General features: G+C 33.9%; 2 protein-coding genes across 12 annotated transcripts in view; one reads left to right on the plus strand and one right to left on the minus strand.

Annotated features, from left to right (window-relative positions):
* LOC148605731 (uncharacterized) overlaps positions 1 to 26776 on the plus strand; it is a 66923-nt gene that overhangs the window by 620 nt on the left and 39527 nt on the right. The window contains exons 2-3 of one of the 11 annotated variants that reach the window (XR_015916055.1): positions 14702 to 14762; positions 22270 to 26445. The exons of 6 other annotated variants lie outside the window; for them this stretch is intronic. Coding sequence is in view for 1 of the 5 variants with exons in the window: in XM_088549764.1 (XP_088405890.1) it covers positions 11909 to 12817 (909 nt within the window). In the remaining 4 variants the exon portion in view is untranslated. Of the gene's footprint in view, positions 1 to 3575; positions 12818 to 14701; positions 14763 to 15165; positions 15404 to 19724; positions 20389 to 22269; positions 26446 to 26776 lie in introns of those variants that run through there. 4 more of the 11 variants (XR_015916054.1, XR_015916051.1, XR_015916048.1 and 1 more) reach the window with 4 other exon arrangements.
* On the minus strand, positions 873 to 10213 carry LOC148605732 (heat shock 70 kDa protein 12A-like). Its single transcript, XM_088549771.1, has 3 exons — positions 10079 to 10213; positions 3388 to 3505; positions 873 to 2481 (listed from the first exon to the last, which is right to left on the minus strand). Exons 1-3 carry the CDS (start codon positions 10094 to 10096, stop codon positions 1820 to 1822), a joined length of 798 nt encoding a protein of 265 aa, XP_088405897.1. The 5' UTR covers positions 10097 to 10213; the 3' UTR covers positions 873 to 1819.

A 26776-nucleotide genomic window follows, 5' to 3' on the forward strand; every position in this document is an offset into this window, starting at 1 on the left:
TTTTCCATTTACACTTCATTTTGATCCCTTTTTTAAATATTTTTCTTTTCATCTCAAAATTCATTTTTATAAATTTTATGGCTGATTTTTAAAGTTCATTGTGGTTCTTCAGTGATATTTTACATAGGTCTTTTGTAGGTTTTGTTTAGTTTTTCAACTAGTACATTTTCCCTTTTGGTTCCTTTTTATAGATTTTTATCGCATGTAGTCACACTCATTATCAACAGTCATGTTTACGTAATATCTTTTTTGTCATGCATGTACCATGCAACTGTATTACGACCATGAAACATTGGATTTGTTACAACAAATGATTTGACTTTGATTACGCTATCTGTTATGCTCCAAACAGAATATTACACAATAGTTAGTACATAGGGGACAATACAACTGTTATATCCTCATATCAACTCGATAAGTAAATATACTAACACTTTTGGGTCACCAACCGTTTTTTATATTTATCTTCCCCTCAAATTATCCGCTTTCTTTTAACGTAGATCGTATCTGTTACACGGAGCATTATTTTCTGTCACCTTGCAGTATCATTGAGACGTAAAGTTACATTTCAGTCTATTAATGTGTTTTAAATGATGTTAAAAACTAGTTTTTGAAAATTATTTTTAAACAACTGACGACAAGTAGATTTTTTATAGAAAAATCAAAACATTAAATGAACAAGACTCTTTCAAGGAGAGATAATTAGGTAAAAAATCCCATAGAAAAGCTATGAGAATTAGTTTTTTAAATATTCCAACAGAGTTCAGTGACCCCTTATTTCTTTTCGAAATATTACAGAATGCCGCTTAAGTGTTATATATTGAAATCTAAATAAGAAATTCAACATACCAGTTTATTAAAAGTTTGCCAAAATTAAAAATTCCTACAAAATGTATATAAAAAATTTGAGAAAAATACCTTTTTAAGGCTTATCTACCTCGAAAACAAGTTTGGTTAAATTACAACATTAAAATTCTAAAGTATATTAATTTAATAGTAAAATGTCCTTTTCAGGCACACTTAGATCGAAGTCAAATTTGGTTATATTTTTGCATTAAAATTAAAAAAAAATGTTATTAAGGGATAAAGACCAGACAGTAAAAATAGACACACACACAACAAAGAACATGAATAATCAAATAACAGGTATGAAGAAAAATAAGTAAATATGCAACTCGGACTCCGCTAAAAACCGGAAGCACGGACCACTTGCACCGGTAGGGTAAGCGTCCTCTGCTTTCATTGGTTATCTTAGAAAACAAAAACAAAGAAAATCTATATACTAAAAATACTAGGTTTGATCTGCATTAATATACAAGTTTTTCGTCTCAACAAATGTTATTTGTACATTGAAAATACATATTTCTATATATATGTGCCGAAAAAGATGCTCTATATAATATGTGTGATTTACCTGCTAAGTATGGTTCTGCCTAGAAACTAGGCAGGGTTGATTTAAAATATCTTAAGATACATATAATTAATGAAACTGTATCAATACATTTATTTGGTCCTAACACTACTCTTTCAATGTTCATGACTATGGATGTGCTTCTTATCGTGAAGTATTTTTTGCTTGGTTATAGTGTAAAAATTCTGGCTGAAAGTTCTCTAGTACTTTTTCTGTAGTAGAACTTAACCAAATATTTTAAGTTTAAATATCTCAAGTAGACTACTTTTATTTGCACTTATATTTTCTTTTACAGATTCGAAGGGGCCTACATAAAGATTTACATTATAAACATATATTTAGGATTAAGAACTGAATCACCCATTATACTCCTCCGGCTGGTTTTTAGGCAGAACTGTACTTAACTGGTTATAACACTAAAATTAGCAAAAAAAAAAAAAAAAAAAAAAAACTTACGGGGTTACATCCATATATAACAGCACCTTCCATTACTCCTATATCAGCACTCTCTGGTATGAAAACTGTAACTGACCTCTCTAAAGTTTTATTTATCATGTTCTGTAACAGTTCACATTCAGAGTAACCTCCGACCAACAAAACTGTGCAAACATCGGAAAGCTCAGGATAGGATAAAACTTTCTGAATAAAAGCAACTATCCTTGTATTGGTTTCTCTAAACAAATCTCTAAAGCAATCAGATTCTAAATACAGTTTTCTTTTTGAATATCTTAGACGGTCTTTGAACGGTGAATTCTCGATTGTCGACTCTACCTCCCGATGTTTCATCCTAATAAGATCTATAAAAGACACGGGTAAATTGATGACTTTCGTGTTTGTTTGATCGGATCTTACTGACCTTTTCTTCAATTCAAATTGTAGTAAAAGATCGACATAATCTTCAAATTCCTCTTCCTTCAGATCATTTAAGGCTGACCGACCAAATATTGTCGACAACATTTCAATGAAAGCTTTATCGATACATTGACCTCCCCATGGTATTGCTACTGTAGGTCCTTGGACAACCTCTGCATCTGACTGTTGATCTAGCACAGTTAGTGTCGTCATTGCTCCTTATAAATATATAAAATATGATAATATCAATAACATCAATATAATTTCATAGGAATTTCCTTGTATTAATAATGGTCCAAATTTTGAATTTTTGTTTTGTAGTATGGTCTTTGTGTTATTGACTGTCGAATTGACCTTTCTGCATTAAACATATAGGAAAACATTGATTTTACCTCGCATTTCATACACTTCATGTTATACTGTACTTGTATGTTGATATTGAACACCCTCAAAGCAGACGTGCACCTGGTCCATGTTCCCAGTTTTTAGTGGAGTCCGAGTTGCTCATTTACTTTTGTTACTTTCTACGTATGATTTTAGTTACTTTATGCTTTTCTAGAAACAACCGCCGAGTTGCTCATAAAAAATTCAAGTCCGGAGTAGACAAATGGGGAAAGGAAAACTATGAACTGTTGAATAAATCAGTTTTCATGGTGCAGATGGATACACCATAACGATCCACGAGTTCATGATGACGACCATACAACTTCTGTAGCGATGACTTCAAACTTGTAGCAAAATGTCCCTATTCCAGAAGCCTTCTTGGTAGAAGTTTAGCGCGATACAAAAAAGTCTGCGTAGAATCAGCAGGCAAAAGGTATGAGTTGTGATATGAACACTCCATACGCAGGTGCTGAAGGGATTTTGCCACAGATGAGAGGAAGGTAGACAATTCTGAATGAAATGTCATCATGTTTGTCGTAGTTTGGTCAATATTTTTCCTTTACCATCGATTTGTATGTGAAAAAACCTGTGAAAAACAAGTGAAGGCATATTAACTTTCGACTTTACCTTGTTGCATTAATTATATCTGTTTCATAATTGTACCTTTGATTTGTATTACACAATTTCACCTCAAAAGTCACAACCTCTGTGATGTAAATGTGGCTGTACGATAAACTTACCACTACTGTCTACGACCAAGATTTTTCCGTTTGTATATCTTAGTCCTTGTTGGTAACAAAATAAAAGGGCTGCAACTGCTTCACTAATAATTAATTGTTTCTCTCTTTTTATACCAGCCTGTTTAAACAAAAGTAGGTCAAAAATGTTATTTATGTACACCTTTGCAACACGTTTTACTATATTTTAGATGTTGCGCACTGTAATGGAACAAACTCATAAAACAGATTTTAATCGACAGTGAAACAATATTAGAATGGAAAATACGTTTAAAATGCACATCCCCTCCCAGAAAAAGAGTAAACAAACGAACGGAAAAAGATCGAGTTTCCATTGCACAATTCTTACTGCAATATATATATATGATAGAGAGAAAGCCTAGCTGACCGAGTGGTCTAGGGCGCTGGACTTAGTATATATATATATACAACGTCTCAGAATGTGACGACTCTATTCACTATTCGTCACATTCTGAGACGTTGAATAATATTGATTTGTTGTGACATGCATCATTAATTTGATCCTCTATCCTAAATAATAACACCTAGATGAAATGACCCGTACTATCATACATCGTGTACTAAGTTACAGGCGGTGTTGCCATAGATGTCACAGCGGTACGAGTTCGAGTCCCGCGGAGGGAACGACCACAAATTTGCTTCGCATATTTGACAGTTCTAACATCGTTGGGAATTTTTCAGACCCTTCTATAAGTTTACGTTATCTTCCCTGTATCAATTTGATCCGATGGAGCAGTGTAGAGAATAGAGTCGTAACATTCTGAGACGTTGTATAATATTGATTTGTTGTGACATGCATCATTAATTTGATCCTCTATCCTACATAATAACACCTAGATGAACTGTCCCGTACTACTATACATCGTGTACTTAGTTACAGCCCTAGATTAATCATACGAGGAGGAATCACCCGAAAGCTATATTTTAATATAGCCCAGCTGGCCGAGTGGTCTAAGGCGCTGGACTTAGTGCAGGCGGTGTTGCCATAGATGTCACAGCGGTACGAGTTCGAGTCCCGCGGAGGGAACGACAAAATTTGCTTCGCAAATTTGACAGTTCTAACATCGTTGGGAATTTTTCAGACCCTTCTAGAAGTTTACGTTATCTTCCCTGTATCAATTTGATCCGATGGAGCAGTGTAAAGAATAGAGTCGTCACATTCTGAGACGTTGTTTATATATAAACGTCTAAATATGTTTAACATCACCAAAAGATGGAAAAAATTAAATTGAATATTTCGGATAACAGATATCCTTCCTCAGCACGAAACTCATAAAACTATATGAGCATAAAACTCACAAAGTTCAAGATCAAAACAGATTCAGAAGCTGAATCGCGTACGCTGTGGGTGATTGTACCTTTATCAAAGGCTCAAATAAGCAACTGATCAGGAGCCTGAATGAAAATAACAAAGAGGGTCTTTTTATCAAAGTTACAATTAACTGTGGAAAAACGATTTAAAAAAATAAAAAAATCCAAATATAGTAGTACGGCGTATTGATGTATAGCAAGTAGTGCTGTACCAGCCTTAGATCCAAGACCTAAAAATGAATTATTTTTTCTCGTTAATTCCATCTGGAGAAGTTGTTTGCAATTTCTTCATCCAAAAGCTTTCCCGAGAAACTCTTTTACATTTTGACCAGTTTTTATTATGTTCTATGATCGTCACAACAATGTTGTGGAGATCCTCCTGAGTGTGTCCGGCAGATCTAAGATGGCGACTTGGAGGGAGGTCTGGTTTGCATTTGTAGTCACTGCGATGACCATTCATACGCCTGTTGAAAGGTTGTTCTGTTTCGCCAACGTACTGCATACCACATCGGCACTGGAGAAGGTATATGGTATTTTCGGTTTTGCAAGTTACGTCGCAAAAAATGGCAAATTTCTTTCCAGTGCAGTAGCTTTTAAAAGATTTGGTGTGCAGCATCTGGGTACAGGTCTTACATCTCTTATCTCCACATGGTCGACACTGGCCCGTTGTATTTTGCTTGGGCTGAGATGAAATCTCTGCTCTTACAAGGGGATCTCTTAGGCTCCTAGGTCTACGGAATGCCAGGACCGGGCCCCCCGGAACGAGCTTGGAGAGCTTGGGATGTTTTTGAATGTCTTTCCAATTTGAATGCAGTAACTGCGAGAGTTTCCCAAAGGCTGGATGGTATGTAAGCACAAAAGGGACCTTTTTGTTCTTTTTCTTAGGTTTGTACTCGAGGAGATATTTACGGCTGATTTTGTTAGCACGTTCAAATCCCCGATCTATATCTGTTGATTTATAGCCACGCGATGACAAATAACCACAGAGTTCATCTAGACTTTGTTGGTGGTATTGTCAGAAGAACAAATACGCCGAATTCGAAGTGCCTGACTGTATGTTATGCTTTTAGTATAATGTTTTGGATGACAACAATTGGAAGATAAGTATTGGTGACTATCAGTTGGTTTGCTGTGAAGATCCATGGACATTTCCCCGTTTTTTACAAACGTAGTAGTATCCAAAAATGTGATTTTAGTGTCAGAAATTTCATGGGTGAATTTGATTGATGGATGAACATTGTTGGCATGTGTGATAAAATTGTCTAAATTTTGTTTCGACTCAGTCCATTTCATGTCAACATCACTGATGAATCGTAACCAAGAGAGGGGTTTCGATAAAGATGTTGAGATTATTTGATTTTCTAATTTACCCATGAAGATGTTAGCATACGAAAGAGCCATTTTCGTTCCCATAGCTGTACCATTGATTTGGAGGTAGTGTTCGTCGTTGAAAGTGAAGTTGTTATACTTCAAAACTGAAGTGGGTAAATTAACTAGGCAGTCGGTAGGGGGTCCAAAATATCTCGTGATTCCCAAGCTTCTCTGCAGGCTTCTATACCGTCATCGTGTGGGATATTAGTATAGAGTGAAGAGACATCAAGGGAGACCAGAAGTGTTTTGGGAGGTAAAGGATTCATTAATTCCATTTTCCTCAGATAGTCCGTGGTGTCTTTCAAATATGACCGGAGCTTTTGAACAAGGGGTCGGAGATGGTAATTCACAAATTCAGAATTTTTTTCGGTTGGGTGACTATTAGCAGAAACTATGGGTCGTCCAGGGAGATCTTTTTTGTGAATTTTAGGTAGAAGGTAAAAACGTCCGGGTTCTCTGATTGATCCTCTGGTTTTAAGTATTCGAACTGTTCTTCTGTAATGCTGCCGTCCTTGAACATTTTGTTCAGTTCTGAAGTGATTTTTTTCACTGAAAGATATAGTAGGGTCATTGGGTAGCTTTTTATAAAGTCTTTCATCCGAAAGTTGACGCAATGCTTCTGAGATGTAGTTATTTTTATCCATAACTACTATGGCGCTGCCTTTGTATGTTGGTTTTATAATTATATCGTCACGGTTTTTCAACGACTGTATTGCTTTTTTCTCATCGGGCGTAATGTTGAAGAAAGATAGAATGTAGTTGTTGGATAAGTGTTTGATATCTGATTTTATTTTGTCAATGACATTTTCTAGCGTGCCATATTTATTTGATTTAGGAGCCCATTGATTTTTCTTTTTGAAATTTCGAGTGTATGTATCACTTTCTTCATGGTCGGAGTCAGAACTGTCAGGATCCATATCTTGGTCTTCATGTTTGTTAGCAAAATGTTCTTTGAGCCTGAGGGATCTAGCAAATTTATCCAGGTCATCTTCAAGTTGAACTTCATCTATATTGTAAAGGGTGGGACAGAACCTATAGATAAAATCCTGGTTTCACTTCCAGAGAGAGTAAAAGATGAAAGGTTGACAGTTGTCGTGGTGGAAATTCGTTTCAAGTTAGATTTTCTCTTAAATCTGCGTTTACGAGACTTTTTAGACGTAGTTTTGTCCCGTGACAAAATATTATGTGCTTCTATATTGCTAAAGATGTTTACGCCGTCTCGTGTGAATTTGTGAAGTTGTATACTTCTTAATTTCTTGGATTGAATAGCTCGGATTTCGACTAATCGTCTCTGAATATGACAAAGTTCAAGATAAGATATATCAAAGTTAAAGAACCAATTAAAATTAAAGGGACGAAATAATAAAACTACTTTTTATGACATGAAAATGCCGCAAAATACCAAGACTGACTTTTCTTAGTATGACCACAAGTGTTTTGCAAATATGATTCGTCTGAGATCATGATTAATTTACCTGGTAGAACCTGTACCATGACATAGTAAATTAAATTGTATATTGGAGATTCAGCCCAAGGCAGTATTTCTTTGGCAAAACCAAGTACCGGCCCGAGATAACACGCCAGGTGGAAAAACTTTAAATATCAATCACACAATTAACTTCAGATCGGGTTATTTATAACTTGTCACCACTTAATTCGATTATCTTATGTCAACATTCAGTTACATATTTGTGTACTTTTTGATACAGTATATACTCTCTGTAAATAGCGCCTTCGAGATCACAGTATATGACCGAATATTGGGTAACATCTTCAACCATTTAAATAAAATATCGTGGAAGACTTTTTCAAAGACTACTGTGCATATTTAAAATTCAAAAATGTTTTACATGGTCCTTCTAATGGATACAGCTCTTGAATGGTATAGGCTTCCCACTTACACCATATACAATACCTCCATTCCCCATAGAAAAATCTCCATCTCCCAATAGAACCTCCTTTGCGTATTTATTTATGAAATATTTACATTATCAAATTAAAATGCATATTTTTTTATATTATACAACATTTAAACTGTTATTTTTAATAAAATTGAATACATGTTTCATTTCAATAAATATTTTAAAGACAAATTTCCCCAAATCTCCCCATCCCCCATACACCAATCCCCACCACCCTATTCCATTATTCTTTATCCCCATACACTTACTATATTAAGCTATAATTTCTGACTTTTTTAATTTATACTTTATTTATACTTAATATAACGCAAATTACTTGCTTATTACCACCGTCTTTGTTAACGGCAGTTTTGAGTTGCTGAATTAAAGCACGACACCGATAGAATGTATGCAATGCATGCAATAAGTAAAAAAAATACTTTTTTTCTAATTGAAGAATATTCCTGTTTAATTAGGACATCAAATTAATAATTAAAAATAATACACGTAATAACCGACCATTGGGTAATGGATCGGAATATACAGGATGCGACTGGTATGCTTAAAAAGTGATAATATAAAGTGATAATATAATATTATAATATATAATATATAACACCAGCGGGTGTTTCTAGAAAAGCAGAGGACGCCTACCCTACCGGTGCACCTGGTCCATGCTCCTAGTTTTTAGTGGAGTCCGAGTTGCTCATTTACTTTTGTTACTTTGTATGTATGATTTTAGTTACTTTATGTTCTTTGTTGTGTATGTCTGTTTTCCATGTCTGGTCTTTGTCCCTGGAATACATTCTTTTGATTACCGCTATAACCTTGGTTCCTTTGATTACTCTTTCATACAGAATGTCTGTGTAAGGTAAAGCATATAACTGTATACACGGATTTGTGCTACATTCAAGGGTTTCAGGACTCTTAATTACAAGTAAAATTCAGAACTTTAACTAAGACAATTTTTGGCAAGCAATTTTGAAAACACTAAATGATATACGTTTAGAAATATAAAAAAAACACAAAGGTGAATCTGGTGCAAAAAGTAGTGGTGTAGAGTCCAGTTAACATAAAATAATTCTGTTAAAATTCAAGAACCCAGATCATATCATTTGGTAAATTGAGTACAATTTCATTGAAATGCATCAAAAATGAACGATTCATGTGCAGATAACTCTGTCAAAAGCCTCATTTTTCTAAAATTCTATTTCTTTTAGCAAATCCTCTGAGTGCAGAGCATAAATACACTTCCCAAATACAGAAAGCATCCTTGAGTAAAATTATATTATCAAATTGTTGTATTTTTTTACATGTATGTTTCTGTTTTTTCCGACTGAGTCTAATTCTTACAAAAAATTACAATTAAATGTAAATAAGCTGATTCGAAAAAAAAGTACGTGTCGTTTTATGTTTCTAGATTTAATTCTTTACAAATTAATGGTGTAAACAAAATAAGTATTGAAAATATGATTGATTACATGTAGTAATTTATGACTGTATGACCAAGAATCAGATTTAATTGCCATTTTGTTTAAAATCCTCTTGATCTTGCTATACGATAATTTTCAATCTGACGTAAGTTAAATGAGAATGAAAATTGCTGCACAATATACGTGACGTCACGTAGCACTCCGCCGAAAAACATACCCGAAAGGAAACTTTACAGCACTTAAAAGACTTACATATTTAGGTTAGGAAAACTGAAAATAAAAGAAAACTAATACCTTACACTTCAGCAAAATAAATAATTTACAGTGGATGACTCTACTCTTTCCGGTATCTGTACAAACTCATCTGACCCGCTAAATATGAAAAGGAAGTTACTAGAGGTACCCTGAAAGATTAAATGGTTACATGTGGCAAAGTGCGACCATTTTGAAAGCGAGTAGAAAAGTGGGACTTTTTTTTTTATCTTTTTGAAAAAAAAATATCCAAAATTTTGGAAAAAAAACCTTTTCTTTTACTCATTTATTGAAAAAGATCCACTTCCTTATTATTCAACAAGGCAGATTTCGCTTGCTACTGAAATATGAATAAAATGTAAAAATGTTACCCTTCTGAAAAAAAAATTCTCATCTGACACATACCTCCCACCCATCTCCCATGTGCTGAGGGATTTAAATGTCCTTGACTATTCATACGAGTCTCGCACCGTCCAGTGGGAAAACCAAGAGCACCGTTCTCACCTTCGCCCGTACGTTCTTTTTTCCATGAAGTTAGTGGGCGCAACTCCGCTTTAATAAGATGTCGCCATTATCGCATGTCGATTAGAAATTTGTTTACGTCAGGTACGTATGAATTTTCGTTGAGTTTGTCTGATTACAATTTTTTTTTAAATTGTTGCAATTACTGTGTCATTCATTCATTATTTGTGCAAGTGTCTGTGCTTTGTTTCATTCGAAAACCATCCGTAAAAGTTGAAAATCGTAGTTATAAACTTGCTTACGTTTTACCTTCGAGTGAATATGAAAATATGACGGGTAATCCCACCCCCACTCAAATACAACTGACACATTTGCATCCTAGACTTATCAAATCTTGTAATAGTGACTTAAAACAACAATTTTTCAAATGATTACCAACACTATCCATAATGGGTACTGCAAACACATATAGACGATCAGCCACTTCGGCCCGTTTCCGTTTCCGGTTTTAAGAGATTCGCGTCATTTTTGTCATTTTGTACAGCAGATATCTGACTCAATTTTGCTACTTATTTTTCTGAATCATGATGTTCTGTGAATTGTGTATGATAAAGCCTCATTCCTAATGAACATGAACTACAGAAATCATTTGCTTTTGATTAGTCGGTGCTTGCTCATGGTTACACGTACATTTGTAGTGGAAAAAAGGGGGAGGGATTTTAAATTGAACATGTAGAATTAAAACAATCTTACTTTCTTAAAGAAAATACGTTACAATACAATTTTAAATCCAAAATAAAAACCAGAAAAGCTAGAAAGGAAAGATTTAGAATTGACGTTAATTGTAGAATTTAGAAAAAAAATAAATAAATATACATTTATACTTTACTCAACGACTAGAGAAAGAGGACCAAACCAAACATCGAGGACAGCAAATGACGCAAAAGCCGATGAAGTTGTTCTCACCAAAACAACCAACAACCATAGGCGCTTGGAATGTTAGAACAATGTATCAAAGTGGCAAAAGCTTGCAAATTGCAAACGAAATGGATAGATACAATATCGAAATTCTAGGACTCAGCGAAGTAAGATGGAATACAGCTGGAATGACAACACTATCTTCAGGTCATACGGTCATATTCTCAGGAAATCCAAATGAAGACGACATACATGACAAAGGCGTGGGATTCATGCTTACAAAGAAAGCCAAGAAATCGCTTTTGGAGTGGAATCCAATATCTGCAAGAGTGATATCAGCTAGATTTGACACTCGATTCCAGAAAACAACATTTATACAGGTGTATGCACCAACAAACACCGCAGACGAAGAAGACAAAAATGACTTCTACAACCTATTACAATCAGTTGTTGATGCCGTTCCTAAAAGAGACATCCTTATCATCTTAGGAGATCTGAATGCCAAAGTAGGTGATGACAGAGGAGGTAGAGAAAGGGAGATAGGACCACATGGAATAGGGCAAATGAATGAGAACGGAGAGATGTTTGCTGACGTTTGCGCTATAAACAGTCTAGTAATTGGCGGTACTTGGTTTCCACATAAATCTTGTCATAAAACCACCTGGATTTCACCATCTGGAGACACTGAAAACCAAATAGACCACATAACAATAAGCCGTCGATGGAGATCTTCATTACAAGATGTACGAACAAAACGTGGAGCAGACGCAGCATCAGATCACCACCTTGTAATTGGAAAAATTAAACTCAAGCTTTTAACAACAAAGAAAAGAGAGACTACAAAAAGGAAGTTTAATGTTTGAGAAGTTTAAAGATCAGAAAGTGAAAGAAAACTTCCAAATTACACTCAGGAACAGATTTAGTACTTTATTAGATCTTGACAACGAAGAAATGAACAATGATATTGATGACATCTGGAACTCAACAAAGACAGCCATTCTGGAAGCATGCGAAGAAACAGTTGGTTTCATTCAAGTGAAAAGAAAGAAATGGATGTCAGATCAAACATGGGATACAATATCTGAAAGAAGGGAAATAAAAGAAAAGTTGATGAGTGCCAAAACCAGACAGCAAAAGAAAAACCTGCAAGACCTTTACAGCGCAAAAGACAGAGAAGTGAAGAAAAGCTGTAAAAGAGATAAAATAAACCATGCTGAAAAGTTAGCAGTAGAAGCTGAAAACGCCTGCTTAAAAGGAGACATCAAAACATTGTATAATATCACAAGACAACTCAGTGGAAAGATCTCTCAAAATGAAAATTTACCAGTCAAAGATAAAAACAACAATACCCTCACAAAGCTAGAAGATCAGCTTGACAGATGGAAAGAACACTTTAATGAGGTATTGAACAGACCACCACCAACAAATCCACCAATACTTGAAGAAGGTCCAACACTTAACATAGAGACTGACAAAATTACCGAAAATGAAGTAAGAAAAGCCCTAAAACATCTTAAGAATGGGAAAGCAGCGGGAATCGATGGCATACCACCAGAAGCCCTCAAGTCCATGAATGACACTACCATTCAATATCTTCTTGGGCTATTAAACCAGATATGGGAAAGAGAAAAAATTCCAAAAGACTGGCAAAAGGGACTCTTGGTAAAACTACCTAAAAAGGGGGACAAATCCAATTGCAACAACTGGAGAGGAATAACTCTTTTGTCCATTCCTAGTAAAATCCTATGCAGTATAATCTTATAGAATGAAAGAAGAGATTGATAGCAAGCTGAGAGATGAACAAGCTGGATTTAGACAAGAACGATCATGTGTCGACCAGATTGCTACACTCAGAATAATTATTGAGCAAACGATCGAATGGCAGTCATCCCTATATCTAAACTTTATTGACTTCCAGAAAGCATTTGACAGCATAGATCATCAGGTCTTGTGGAACATTCTAGGACACTATGGGATTCCACCTAAGATTGTTTCCATGATTAAGTTACTGTATGAAGAATTCTCTTGTCAGGTCATACATGCTGGTACATTGACGGATCCTTTCCCTGTAACAACTGGCGTAAGGCAAGGATGCATTCTCTCTCCCCTTCTCTTTCTCATAGTCATCGACTGGATAGCAACAACAGCTTACAACGACCCTCATGGTATACAATGGACACTAACATCTCGTCTAGAAGACCTCGAATTTGCAGACGACATATGCACACTATCGCATCGTCTTCAAGATTCCCAACACCAGGTCAACCATCTCGAAGAAACAGCTAAAAGAACAGGATTGTATATCAACACAGCCAAAACCAAAGCCATGAGAATCCAACAAAACCAGATGGATCCAATATTGGTAAATAACCAACAGATAGAGAATGTAGATAAATTTACGTACCTTGGAAGTGTCATGAGTACAACTGGAGGCACTGACGAAGATGTACAAGCCAGAAAGATGAAAGCATTACAGGCTTTTTCCATTCTAAAGCCAGTATGGAAAAGTAGAACACTGAGAACGGCCACTAAGATCAGAATTTTCAACAGCAATGTTAAGTCTGTCCTGTTATATGGTTGCGAGACCTGGAGAGAAACAGAAAACACCATGAAATCTATACAAGTCTTTGTTAACAAGTGCCTAAGAAATATACTGAATATCAGATGGCCAGAAAAAATAACAAACAAGAAACTCTGGCAAAGAACAAAACAACAACCAATAGAAAACACCATTCGAACCCGAAAATGGAAATGGATTGGTCATACTTTAAGGAAGAAAAATAAAAACACTACAAAGCAGCAAGCTTTAGATTGGAATCCCCAAGGGCAAAGAAAAAGAGGAAGACCAAAGAACACCTGGAGGAGGGGTTTGAACTCTGAACTGAAGAGAGTAGGACTAACGTGGAAAAATCGTAACACCATCGCCCAAAACCGAAGCGAATGGAGAGAAACTGTAGTCGCCCTATGTCCACCCATGGACGAAATGGAATAAATCATATACTTTATGTTTAAAATACAAATGTACCATGTATATACACACATGTATGCTGTTTTACTTTTTGAAATTTTCGAATGGTATATTATTGAAATCTTCACTCACTGGTAAATTTAATTTAATTAAAACAAATGGATGCTTTGTTCCTTAATTTACACAAACATAAGTGATATTGTTTGTGTTTCTTCCTATGAAAAGTTCCCAATTTTCTCAAAAAGTGGCTAAAACAGTCTCAAATAATTAAAGTTGATCAGTGTTCAAATGTTGTATATGGTGTTGTAGCTTAATATTGTCTATAACTTGCATTTTTCTTGTATCCTATAAAGGAATAATGATTTTCACTTCAAATATAATGTTTGTACCATTATCCAAAATTTTCCGATTAAAAATAAATTCAAGCATATTTTCCTAGTAAGAGTAATAGCCACCTATATTGTATCATCTATTCTACCTTTACAATGTACATGTAGCTGTCCCTTCTGAATGGCAAATACATGTTACACGTTTTCAGTTCATTTAGTTTAGATATTTATTGGAATTACATGTTGTTTGTCAATTTGTATTTGATTTATAGCGGTTTATTAAAATATAGTTATCTGAATGAAACACATATTGTAATTTTATTTGAATTTTATTGCTATATTGCTATATAGATGTAGCTGGTTGGCAGGTATAGTGAGTGTGTTATGTGAGCAGTGTACAGTTGAAGGACGGGTAAGTGGCAAGTTCCTACTTTACTCAAGATATGCCAGTTACATGTAACCTCATTGAATTTTCAAATTTAAAGTATTTAACTTATATAATTATGGAATGTATGAAAATTTGATCTTTGTACACACAAACCTACATGTACGTTTTAACATGTACAAATGTACAAAATTCAAGAGATGTGGATAGTATTATATTTGTCAAAATGTCTGTGTATTTTCAATACACATGTAGGCAATAGAAAGGATGGAGTGTCACAAGTGATTAAATTGCATATTTAGGTCTTTTCAAAAGCTTGTGTTGATATCAAAGTACACACGTTTTGTTAATAAGGCAAACATTGTATTTGCATTAAAATGTCATTCATATTTTTTATATTTTTTTTTTATTTTTTTCATTTTTTTTTTAGAAAGTCATGACTTGAAGAAAGAGACAAAAGCAAGACCTTTTCTCATGAAAATATTTTTGCAAATGGTTCAAATAATAAATATGTGCTTTTACAATTACTTTGATTTTATTACACCTAGTACCTAGTTGCTACCACCATGTAAGATCAATATTGCGAATACTTGGTATGAAGACACTGACTGATCTACTTTTATGTCATTTCAAATGATTTTTTAACCTATTTAAATAAAAAAAGCAAAACAATTCTTACAGTAACTTAACAGTATTTTTCCTAAAAAAAAAAGAGAGGTTAATTGTAGATCAGTTCTACTGTTATATCATGTGATATTATTGAAAAGCACAGGATGCTTTAACTAATAGTGCTCACAGGTTTAAGTGAGCAGTGGTGGTGTTATGGTTGACTTCTGGTTGCTCATTTGTTCTATTGTGTTTGTGTGTTTCTTTTAGTTAATTTGTGTTCGCTTTGGTTTTTTCTTTCTCCCAGAATAATGGATATCCTTTTCTCACGCTTTAAAAGCAGGAGGTATATAGTAATCAAGGTGTCCATCTGTTTTTCTGTCCCTAGTTCTAAGCTTCAACTCATTTGAAACTGCTGATTGGAATTTAATGAAACATTTACTACATGATGCATTTGTCGTCTGTTCTTTTGCATATCCAATTGAATAGATTTTGATGAAATTTACTTATTACATGATACAATTATTTACCTTTAAATTTGCTTTTATCTGAATGACTTAAATCACATATGGGGATCACCAAATGGTTTCCAGGGTATCACCAAGTGATTTTTCCTCACAACTTTTCCAATTTTAGAAGAAATTATGTTTACAAAATTTATGCAGGAAATTAGAGAACAATGTTAAGGTGTGATGCAAGCGGAAAAGAATATAGATACAAAATGATTTTTTACCATTTTGTTTTCTGAGAACTTCCTAGGAAATTCACCATTTTGTTTTCTGAGAATTTCCTAGGAAAATGCTAACTTTCAGGCAAACAAATGCAAAGTTAAGACATTAATTTTTTACACAATTTTTAATATGTGTGCAATGAACTTGGTCAACTAAATAAACTATAACTAGATTTTTCCAAAATAACAAGCATATTGTTATAATCAGTGATTTAAAAAGTATAAATAGATTTATTGTAAAATTTGGGCAATTTGTCAAATTTCGGAGATTCCTTATTTTAACCACGTCTTAAAGTAACGCATTTATATTTATGTTTTTATGGAAAAATGATGACGCACTCAGTAGTATAAATAAACAATGGTTGCAGCTGGGAATTTATCAGATGACAATGTTATAGCATGGGGGATTTGGCATGGTGGGGCGAAAATTGCTAGAAATCAAAATCATTCTGGTGTTTATCATTGATCCTTTACCTCACTTAGAATGTCTTTACAAGTAAAATCCAGAAAAGTTTTGCAACTTCATACTTAAGGTTTTAACATAAGAAGCTTCTGTGGTTTGAAAAATGATATCAGAACATAGGCTGGGGGAACAATGAGTACCCAATATAGGCATTCTTCCTGCATCTTTCACCAGGTAAGATATAATCAAGCATAAAAGTATATATCTACCACTAAATCAAAGAATTGATCATCATTAACAATATTTTCCACATAAAACCATCAATTTCATATATGGTACGTCCATAAAACTGACAATAAATCTTTAACAATATCATTTGTATCCTTGAAGGGGAGATAATTTCTTAAGAATGGATTATAGAAATATAGCAAATTTAGGTTTACATGTACATGGTGTACAACCTGTGTCTCCAATTGAAAACTTTATAAACTTCTTAAGAATTACAATATCAGGCCAATATCTCACTTTTAATTTCCACAGGTTGTACAGCATGTACTTTTATGCAGCACTGCTTGACAGTCCTACTTGGAAACATACATGTACATATATATATGTATGTAACTGCAACTAAAACAGGCTATGTACATATATGCTATATATATATTTCAAACACATGTACACTTTGTACATTTGTATTTCTTAACAAGGTTGGTAACGTTTTCTCTAGTTTGTTTTCAATTTCCATCATAAGGTCAAGAATTCGAAGTTCTGTTCATTTGCAATTGGAGGCTCTTAACGTTTCAACATTTTCTACTCACTCACATTTTCCTAGAAGACTCCTTTGCCTGAAATAGAAAAGGACCAGCTGTATATTTCACTTGTTTGTTTTACAAAAACCTATTTCTCTCTTTATTGACATCATTTTGGTATTTTTCAAACAATGCCCTCGAGTAAATGAATTGTTTTACTCAGAATTTCAATGAATAATACGAATTAACTTGACATGTATGTACATGTATTCATTTGTAACAAGTAGAAAACCTCATAAATATTTATTATTTGACGAAGGGAATGATAGAAACGGAACTGAAATGCTTCAATCACCTTTCTGCCTTCCTTCAAACTTGTAATTCAAACTTATATCCTTTGGAATAACATGTTTTTTTAAACTATTAAGGATTTAATTTATTTCAACATTTAATATAAAATAATATGGACATTTATATGTTCATTGTATCTACTTGTAAATTTGTGTCTACAACACTGAAAGTGAAAGCTCAGAAGAAGAAAAAAACGACAACAACAAACACCCAAACACCCCCCCCCCCCCAAAAAAAAAAAAAAAAAAAAACAACAAAAAACAAAACAAAACAAAACAAAACAAAACAACAAAAAAAAAAACAAAAAAACATTTGAATGAGAATACTTGTATACTCTACACAAAAGAATACTTACATGTACTGTTACATTTTATAAGTATACTAATATATGCATATTAAAGTTATTCAGCATTTTACAGATAATGGATTTTTATAATTACATTTTGTTACTTTTTTGCCTTATTTTTCAAGAAACCAAACCGGGGAACAAGCTTTGCAAGGGCCCGGCAACCAATACTATTGAAAATTCTTTTGGATCCCTAACAGAAAAAAACAAACATCTTTTATGAATCAATTTTAAAATTTCATTTAGTAATGTATAAAATATGGTCAGTATTTATCAGCGTTCCCTATGTATTGTAGTTTTGTACGGTATATGGCCAAAACAAAAAGCATTTACCACACTGGAAAGTAGGTTCATTCTATACCTATTCAGTGCATCGTACCACACATTGTATATGTACATGTGCAAACTATAAAATGTACATTTGTACTTTTCCTGTAGTTATCAAAATATTTTTAGCTTTTTGATTTCTTATATTTTTGGAAATGATGAATGTACATTTGTATCAATACATGTGTCTTACCTGTCTTTATTGAATTCGTTAGAATTTCGGTGATTCTGCCCAATATTTATCAATACCCCATTTTGGTCTATCCTTCACACTACATTAACATGTTCTGCAGTGTTCTCTCAAGGCCTTTTAAGCATCGGTATAATTCATTGAAACAACAATATGCGTCGGGCGCATAGCCAGAGTTTTGAATGGTTAGAAATATTTCAAAACACGATCTCTAATACTCCTGCATACCATTACCACCCATAATCACTTCGTTATTTCGTGACAAAGTTAGATATAGACGTCTTCGATAAAAAAGGTACTCAAGTACGAGTTTAACATCTTATTTAAGCTGCTGCTTAAGTGTTGTTATTTCGTAGAATAGGAACATTTTCCAAACAAACAAAGAATGAACAGAATGTAGGAGATGGGAACATCTAATTTTTCAATTGACTCAGTCGCACTACATTAATTTCGTCCCACATACTGCTTTTATATAAAATATTCTGTTCTACCTTGTTTTTAAATGTTTTTCAGTGTTTCGCTGATTTCAATCTTTAAGTTGACACCCTTTTACTGTATAAATTGTATGAAGATAGGTATATGACATATATAGCATCTGAAAAAAAAGCTACTTTTTTAAAGTGTATGAAAGGTCATGAAAATGTAACAATTCAGCTTTATAATTTTTATAAAGGTAATTTAAAGCAACACTGATCTTTTAAATGTAATTATATATAATTTGAAGCATGGAGAAGGTGCATCGATAGGATAAGCGTCCTCTGCTCTTTTTATTAACACCCGCCGAGCAACTGATAAAAAGTCCGGGGCAGACGAAAGACGGAAGGCCTATGACACTTTAAACCAATTGGTTCTCATGTTGCAGATGGTTACACCGTATTACATGTTGATGGTGATTGGATGTTATTGAACAACAGTCTATTTACGTTTTGACAGCAAATCTGTAAATGATACAAATAGATAAAGGAAGTTTGATTAAAAAAAGATTTCTATCATTTCCAAACAAAATTGTGGTAATGCGTCTGCAATTTAAACGGCCATTTTTTTTTTCAGAAAATGCAATTTATATTTTTGTTAATGTATTAGGCGATCATAATTCATTTTGTATTGACCAATAACATTACATAAGTTGTACATTAAATGTGGGAACTAAGTTGTTATATTCTAAAGGGCGAAACATTTTCCTAGAATTTTCAGAAAAATGAAATATCAAGATACAGATGCAGTACTATATTTTCTTCGAAAATAGTAATCACTTTGACAGATAATATTTTTATTATTTTTTGTTAGGAATATAGGAGGGTGAATATCAGACCCTAGTTGTTGAAGAGTAATCAAGGGAACCAAGATTCTAGCGGAAATCAAAAGAATGCAAACCAGAGATAAAGACTTGACATGAAACACAAACATACACAACAAAGTATAACCAAAACGATATGTACAAAGCAACACAAGTAAATGAATAATTCGGACTCCATAACAAACTGGAAGCCTGCTGGACCAGGTGCACCAGTGGAATAACCCACCGAGTTGCTAATAAAAAGTCAATTTTTTGGTAGACGGAAGAGGAAAGGAAATCTATGACATATTTAACAAATCGGTTTTTATGGTGCAGATATATCCACTAGTTCATGACAACAACCATAAAGTTTGTGTAGTGATGACTACAGTCGTTTTGTAACTTAAAATTTTTCGTAACTGGATAAATATGTATAGGTTTAACTTGACTTGTCCAGTGAAAAAAATTTCTCCAGCGAGTAAATCCGTTAAACAAATAAGCCGAGACATTTTAGTTCAAGTTTTGATATAGTCGATTTTTCGACCAAAATTTATAATCGATCTATACATAACCTGACTAATATATTTAAGAAATACATGACTGTGGTATTTATTTTCTATGACAAAATACATGTACATCACCTGTATTGGATAAACGTTTTATGGAGTATGGGGCGATGGGGAATGGGGGATGGGGCAATGGGCAATGGGGCATGGGGAATGGGGAATGTGGCGACGGGGAATGGGGCAATGGGGAATGGGGCATTGGGAATAGGGTAAATGAATAGGGCAATGAAAATGGGTCGAGGGAATAATTTTGATTTGTCAATCAAACAAATTATTTCGCCTTTTTCCGCTAGCCACATACCTATCATAATTATATGACAGTAATTAAAATAATTCTAAACAAGCTTGTTTTCGAGTAATTGTAAATTATTTCAGCTGTCGCATTTCATTATTCATTGATAGATTTCTTAAATATTAACCGGAAGTACATTTCTACAATATTTAATTCATGTAATTTCTGGTCGTTATAGATTGAAAATGTTCACGCTCACACGATTTCTAAACATAAATCATATTTGAAAATTCATACTGAAATAATTTTGTGTCGGAGACACTCGTATGATTTTAGTATTGATAAATTAAACACATTGAGCAATAATAACAAGACCTTTAAAAATAATATACTGATTCTCTTTCAAATGGCAGAAATATGTCATTCGTCGCAACCTCGAAAATGATAATAATATTGCCAGTTTTAATATTTTATACACGAATTTTATACCATTATTGAAATTAAAACTGTACGCAACCTTACTATCTGCAGACATACATGTAAGTCATTTTTTTTAGTAATTTAGCTGAAATCAATGTCACAGCCAAAAATATGATACTTATTTTGACCATGTTCACGTTTTAAACAATAATGTAAAACCATGAAGGTAATTTCAAGTGTTCACACTCGTTTAATTTGAAAAAAATATATCTCATTTTCAAGAAGTTGGTTTGAAATATATGTATCACAGCCATCAACACAATAATGATAAAGACAATTTTAACATTTTAAACAATAACAGAAGACCATTAAGGATATTTCAAGTGTATGCAATCATTCAATTTGCAAAAATCATCTCATTTTCAAGAATTTTGTCTGAAATATATATGTATCACAGCCATCAACACAATAATGATATAGACAATCAAGGGAACCAAGGTTTTAGCGGTAATCAAAAGAATGTAATCCGAGACAAAGACTAGACATGGAAAACAGACATACAGAACAGAGTACATAAAGTAACTAAAATCATACATACAAAGTAACAAAAGCAAACGAGCAACACGGACTCCACTAAAAACTGGGAGCATGGACAAAGTGCACCGCTTTTCTAGAAACACCCGCCGAGTATCTTATAAAAAGTCATGTCCGGGGTATACAAATGAGGAAAGGAAAACTATGACTTGTTGAATAAATCAGTTTTCATGGTGCAGATGGATACACCATAACGATGCAAAATATGTCATTTTAAAGATTTTTGACTGAAATATGAGTGTCGCAACCACCAACCGGATACAAATATTGACAGTTTTAATATTTTAACAATAATTTGGGACCATTTCTGAAATTAATATTGTTCGTACCCTTACAATCTGAAGAAATATGTTATATTTGAGAAATTTGATTGAAAGTAATGTGTCAAAGCTACACACATGATACTTTTTTGACAATTTTAACATTTAAAACAATAATTTAAGACCATTAAGGATATTTCAAGTTTTCGCACACATTTAATCTGCAAAAAAATATCTCATTTTCGAGAATTTATTCTGAAATATATATGTATCACAGCCATCAACATAATAATGATACATACAATTTTAACATTTTTTTTTACAAAAAATTTAGACTAATAAGTATATTAAAAGTGTTCGCACACATATAATTTGCAAATATATGTCATTTTGAAGATTTGTTACTGAAATATGAGTGTCGCAACCACAAACCGGATACTAAAATTGCCATTTTTAATATTTTTGGGAATTTTATCCCATACAGGGACGGTGACATGTACAGAAGATGTTTACAAAATGCTGGAAATTTGATCGACAACATATTTGTCCAGTGTTGGGGACGCGTTTTTCAACAAATTGTGCTCCTCTACTTGCTGACCACAGCTGATCTGATCCGAAAGAAAGAATATCGTTTAGCTAGATCTATAATCTCAGTTTCCGCTCTATAGATGACGTATTATCGTAAAACAATCCTAATTTGGGGGATTTGATACATTGCATCTACCCTAAAGAACTTGAGATAAAGGTCACTACAGACAATGTGAAGTCAGCCTCATATCTTGAACTACACTTAGAAATCGATGGTAAAGGAAAACTTTTGACCAAACTTTACGACAAACGTGATGACTTTTCATTCAGAATTGTCAATTTTCCTTTCATCTGTGACAACATCCCTTCAGCACCTGTGTATGATGTGTTCATATCATACCTCATATATTATGCCAGAGCTTGTTGAAACTATATCGCGCTATAATTCTAACAACTAGGCTTCTGGAACAGGGTTATGTTGCTACAGGATTGAAGTCATCACTACAGAAGTTTTATGGTCGTCATCATGAACTCATGGATCGTTATGGTATATCCATCAGCACCATGAAAACTGATGTATTCAAAGGGTCATAGTTTTCCTTTCCTCGTTTGTCTACCCCGGACTTGCCTTTTTAAGAGCAACTCGGCGGGTGTTTCTAGAAAAGCAGAGGACGCTTACCCTACCGGTGCGCCTGGTCCTTGCTCCCAGTTTTTAGTGGCGTCCGAGTTGCTCACATACTTTTGTTACTTTGTATGTATGATTTTAGTTACTTTATGTTCTTTGTTGGGTATGTCTGTTTTCCATGTCTGGTCTTTGTCCCTGGATTACATTCTTTTGATTACCGCTAAAACCTTGGTTCCCTTGATTACTCTTAAAAGACGTAAACTAGTATATATAATGAAATCCATTATTTCATTTAGGTTCGTGTTACAACCATTCTTATTTTAATGTTTTTAGATTTGTATACACTGATAACCTTTCAATATCAGAACAGAATGTACAGAACATGTTATATGCTTCGAATAAGTACATGCTGTGGAAAGTTAAGAAAGAATGTAAAAAGCTTTTGAAAGAAATTGCCACTTCAGAGTATGCAATAACGGCTTTAAAAACTGCAATCAAGTACCAATTACCTGATTTACAAAATAAAAGTTTATACAGAAAATAATGCCAAGGTTTGTTTCGCGTCTAAACTAAGTACCAAGATTTCCAACGCAAGCATGGAGATTATATTGAAATCAGATGATCTTGATTGTGCAGAAGATAATGTATGCGAATTTTCCTTTCAATGGATAACAGCTCGGTGTATTGAGAAGGGCCTTGAACCAAATGGTAAAAACTTAAGAGAAGTTGCTAATAATCTGCTAATGTTAGTAAGATTTCCTGTCGTAGATATGAAATATTTTTCAAATAATGTTGTAAAGACGGGCATTTTGACATCTGATGAAACAATAAGTGTCTACCAATCTCAATTTACTGAGGACAATGAAAACGTATTACATGTACAAAGAAACCAAAAGTGTCCTGTCAAAAAGTGAAAAGTCTACACGTTAACACGAAACTGTCAAACAGCGGGAGGACAATACCAGCCGAATGTGGTACAGGCTCTCCCGTTTCTACCCCACAAAGTGGTATGGTTAAAATGGTCACGATATGCCTTCCCATCATTGTTCGACGCCAGGTAGAATATCTATACGATATGGGTAGCCCTTATTATGATTCCAATGATATGAATTTTCAAAGATTACCATTTTTTTATTGCCAAACATATCTTAATATACACGACAAATACGATAATGTGGTGATCCAAGACTCGGTGCCATTTGATATCAATGGTGGTAACCATACTCTTGAAATATATCTACCCACTGCAGTTCAGATTACGGCTGGAGATGATTATACAATTACAATGACGTTGTCTGTTCATTTTTCAGACGTCCAATAACTTAAAGGAGCAAAATGTAAAGACTCAATTCTAGAATCGACAACTTGAGTCAAAATGACTTTTAAAACCTCAGCAAAAGATACATCTGGCACAAACAAAGATAGTGGTCAATATAGTTGTTTTTCTTTCATTGTGTAATCACATGATATATTGAATCCTAATAATGACAATAACTTGCATCATCAACGTTGACAGCATGTCTAGAAGCTTCCCGATCATCGAATTAACCGTCCCTCTCATAAATGGGGTACTTACATTTAGCTTAAAAACCAATAAGAGAGCTTTGTTTTAATTTCATATAAAAATTGTGCACCTCATCATGCTCCTAGCATTGAAAAAATAGATGCGTTTAGTTTAACATTTTTAGTCTGTTGAACTTTGCCATTTTTCGTCACTTTATGTTGTGGATGGTACAATATACAGTACCTGAACCGATCTGTGCAACAAAAATTGCGATCGGTCATCGATCAGTTGCCGATCAGTCATTGATCCGTCAAACCGACCAAACAAACCGGTAAACGCATCACGTGACCACAGAGCGGTCAATATATTTTACAGTTTCCAGTGTTTTCTCTGTCAATTTTACACATTTACATTATGCAATAAATCTGAACATCAATCTATACTTTTTTACATTTGTTTTTTTAAAGATTCATTCGTCATTTTACATACCAAAACTGCGATCAAATTGGTCATCGGTCATCCATTCGTCAGCGATCAATCAGTCAACGGTCATCGATCCGTCAAATCGTTCCGCGGATCGGTTCAGAGGCTGTATGTGTCACCTTTAATTCAAAAGGTATTCAATAAACAGTTTTCGAACTTTTCATTGTGTGAATGGCGTGAATATAAAGAGTAAAGATTTGCACCTCCTGTAATGGACGTATTTGACAAATATACAACATGACCACTTATCGAAACCATTTGCTTTCATAAGTACATACTTTCAATAATTTGTAATCAACACATTTTGAAATGGACTTTTTATAAATTAAGTTAATATGTACTTTGGTATTCCTGTTTTTGTAACTGTCCTTCATAATGAAACTGTAACTATTTGTTTGAATCTTGTTACTAGTGCTCAGGGTATATTGTAATTTGAATAACGTAAGTTTCTTACAGTCAGATTGTAGTATTTATTGAGTTACAGTCTTTGTAAGAATCATGCTTTGGATTAACTAAACAGAAAAAAATAATTCCTAACGGACGTAACTTGTAAAACGCAGACTTGTAAACGAAAATATCAATGTATATTCCAGTACGTCTTCTTGCAGGTTACAAATGCATGATATAAGTACACAATTGCAAGGAATTTTCCGATAAAATATAAAGGGACAATGGGGATTAAGGGCTCTTATTGGTCTAAAACACAACTGAAAATTAGAATGCAAGGCTTAGCGTTGTTACCGTAAATTGTGTATTAAGATATCTTAATCCATAACAACTGTTAAAGCATAAGGATTTCTTAAAAATGTGCATTGTGTCGTTCCCTCCGCGGGACTCGAACTCGTACCGATGTGACATCTATGCCAACACCGCCTGCACTAAGGTCAGCGCCCTAGACCACTTGGCCAGCTAGGCTATATAAAAATATAGCTTTCGCTGGTCGAGTCATTCCTCCTCGTAGATTGATCTAGGGTTGTAACTTTGTACACGATGAATGGTAGTACGGGACAGCTCATGTAGGTGTTGTTATGTAAGATAGAGGATCAAATTAACGATATATTTCACAACAAATCAATATTATTCAAACGTCTGAGAATGTGACGACTCGGTACACTGCTCCATCGGATCAAATTGATACAGGGGAGATAATTTAAGCGAAGAAAGGTCTGAAGAATTTCCCACGATGTTGGAACTGTCAAATTTGCGAAGCATATTTTTGGTCAATCCCTCTGCGGGACTCGAACTCGTACCGCCGTGACATCTAGATAGTAGGCATTAGTCAGTTTTGATAGTCTTTTTCTATTTTAGTGAGAATTGAAAATGTTCATCATATCATTTTATGAAATGGAAATCGTTATGATTTTGTCACTGTATGAGATGTGCTTGCATTTAGACCATCGATCATTTTTAAATATAAAATACCATGTCTATTTATATCAGAAAAATCTTTTCCGCTGCATGATATTTATATTGAGTAATATTTGTTAGATTGTGATATGTATTTAATTATCTGTATTAGTTAAAAGTCCACAGGCGCACCTTACCTGCAATTGACCTCATTCAGTTTAAACCACGATACTTATTTTTGATATGATTTGAATTTGTTTGAAACTTATTTACCGAAAGAAGACTTTGAATAAGGTAAGATACTCATGAACAATCCTTTCTTCAAATGAAGCTTGTTTACATTTTTGAAGTTTCTGATTACTACTGGTGAAATCTATACATTTTTTGTTTCTTTTTCTGTTTTGTTTTGTACTCCAAATTTAGATCATTGCTATGATAACATTATAATGCAAACAGTGTTTATTTGCATCCTCGTTTTTTTCCTCTGTGGATGGGTCTGAAATT

This window comes from Perna viridis, chromosome 10 (assembly GCF_037379345.1).
Source record: "Perna viridis isolate PV_CMFRI_1.1 ecotype Kerala chromosome 10, ASM3737934v1, whole genome shotgun sequence".
Taxonomy (NCBI): Eukaryota; Metazoa; Mollusca; class Bivalvia; order Mytilida; family Mytilidae; genus Perna; species Perna viridis.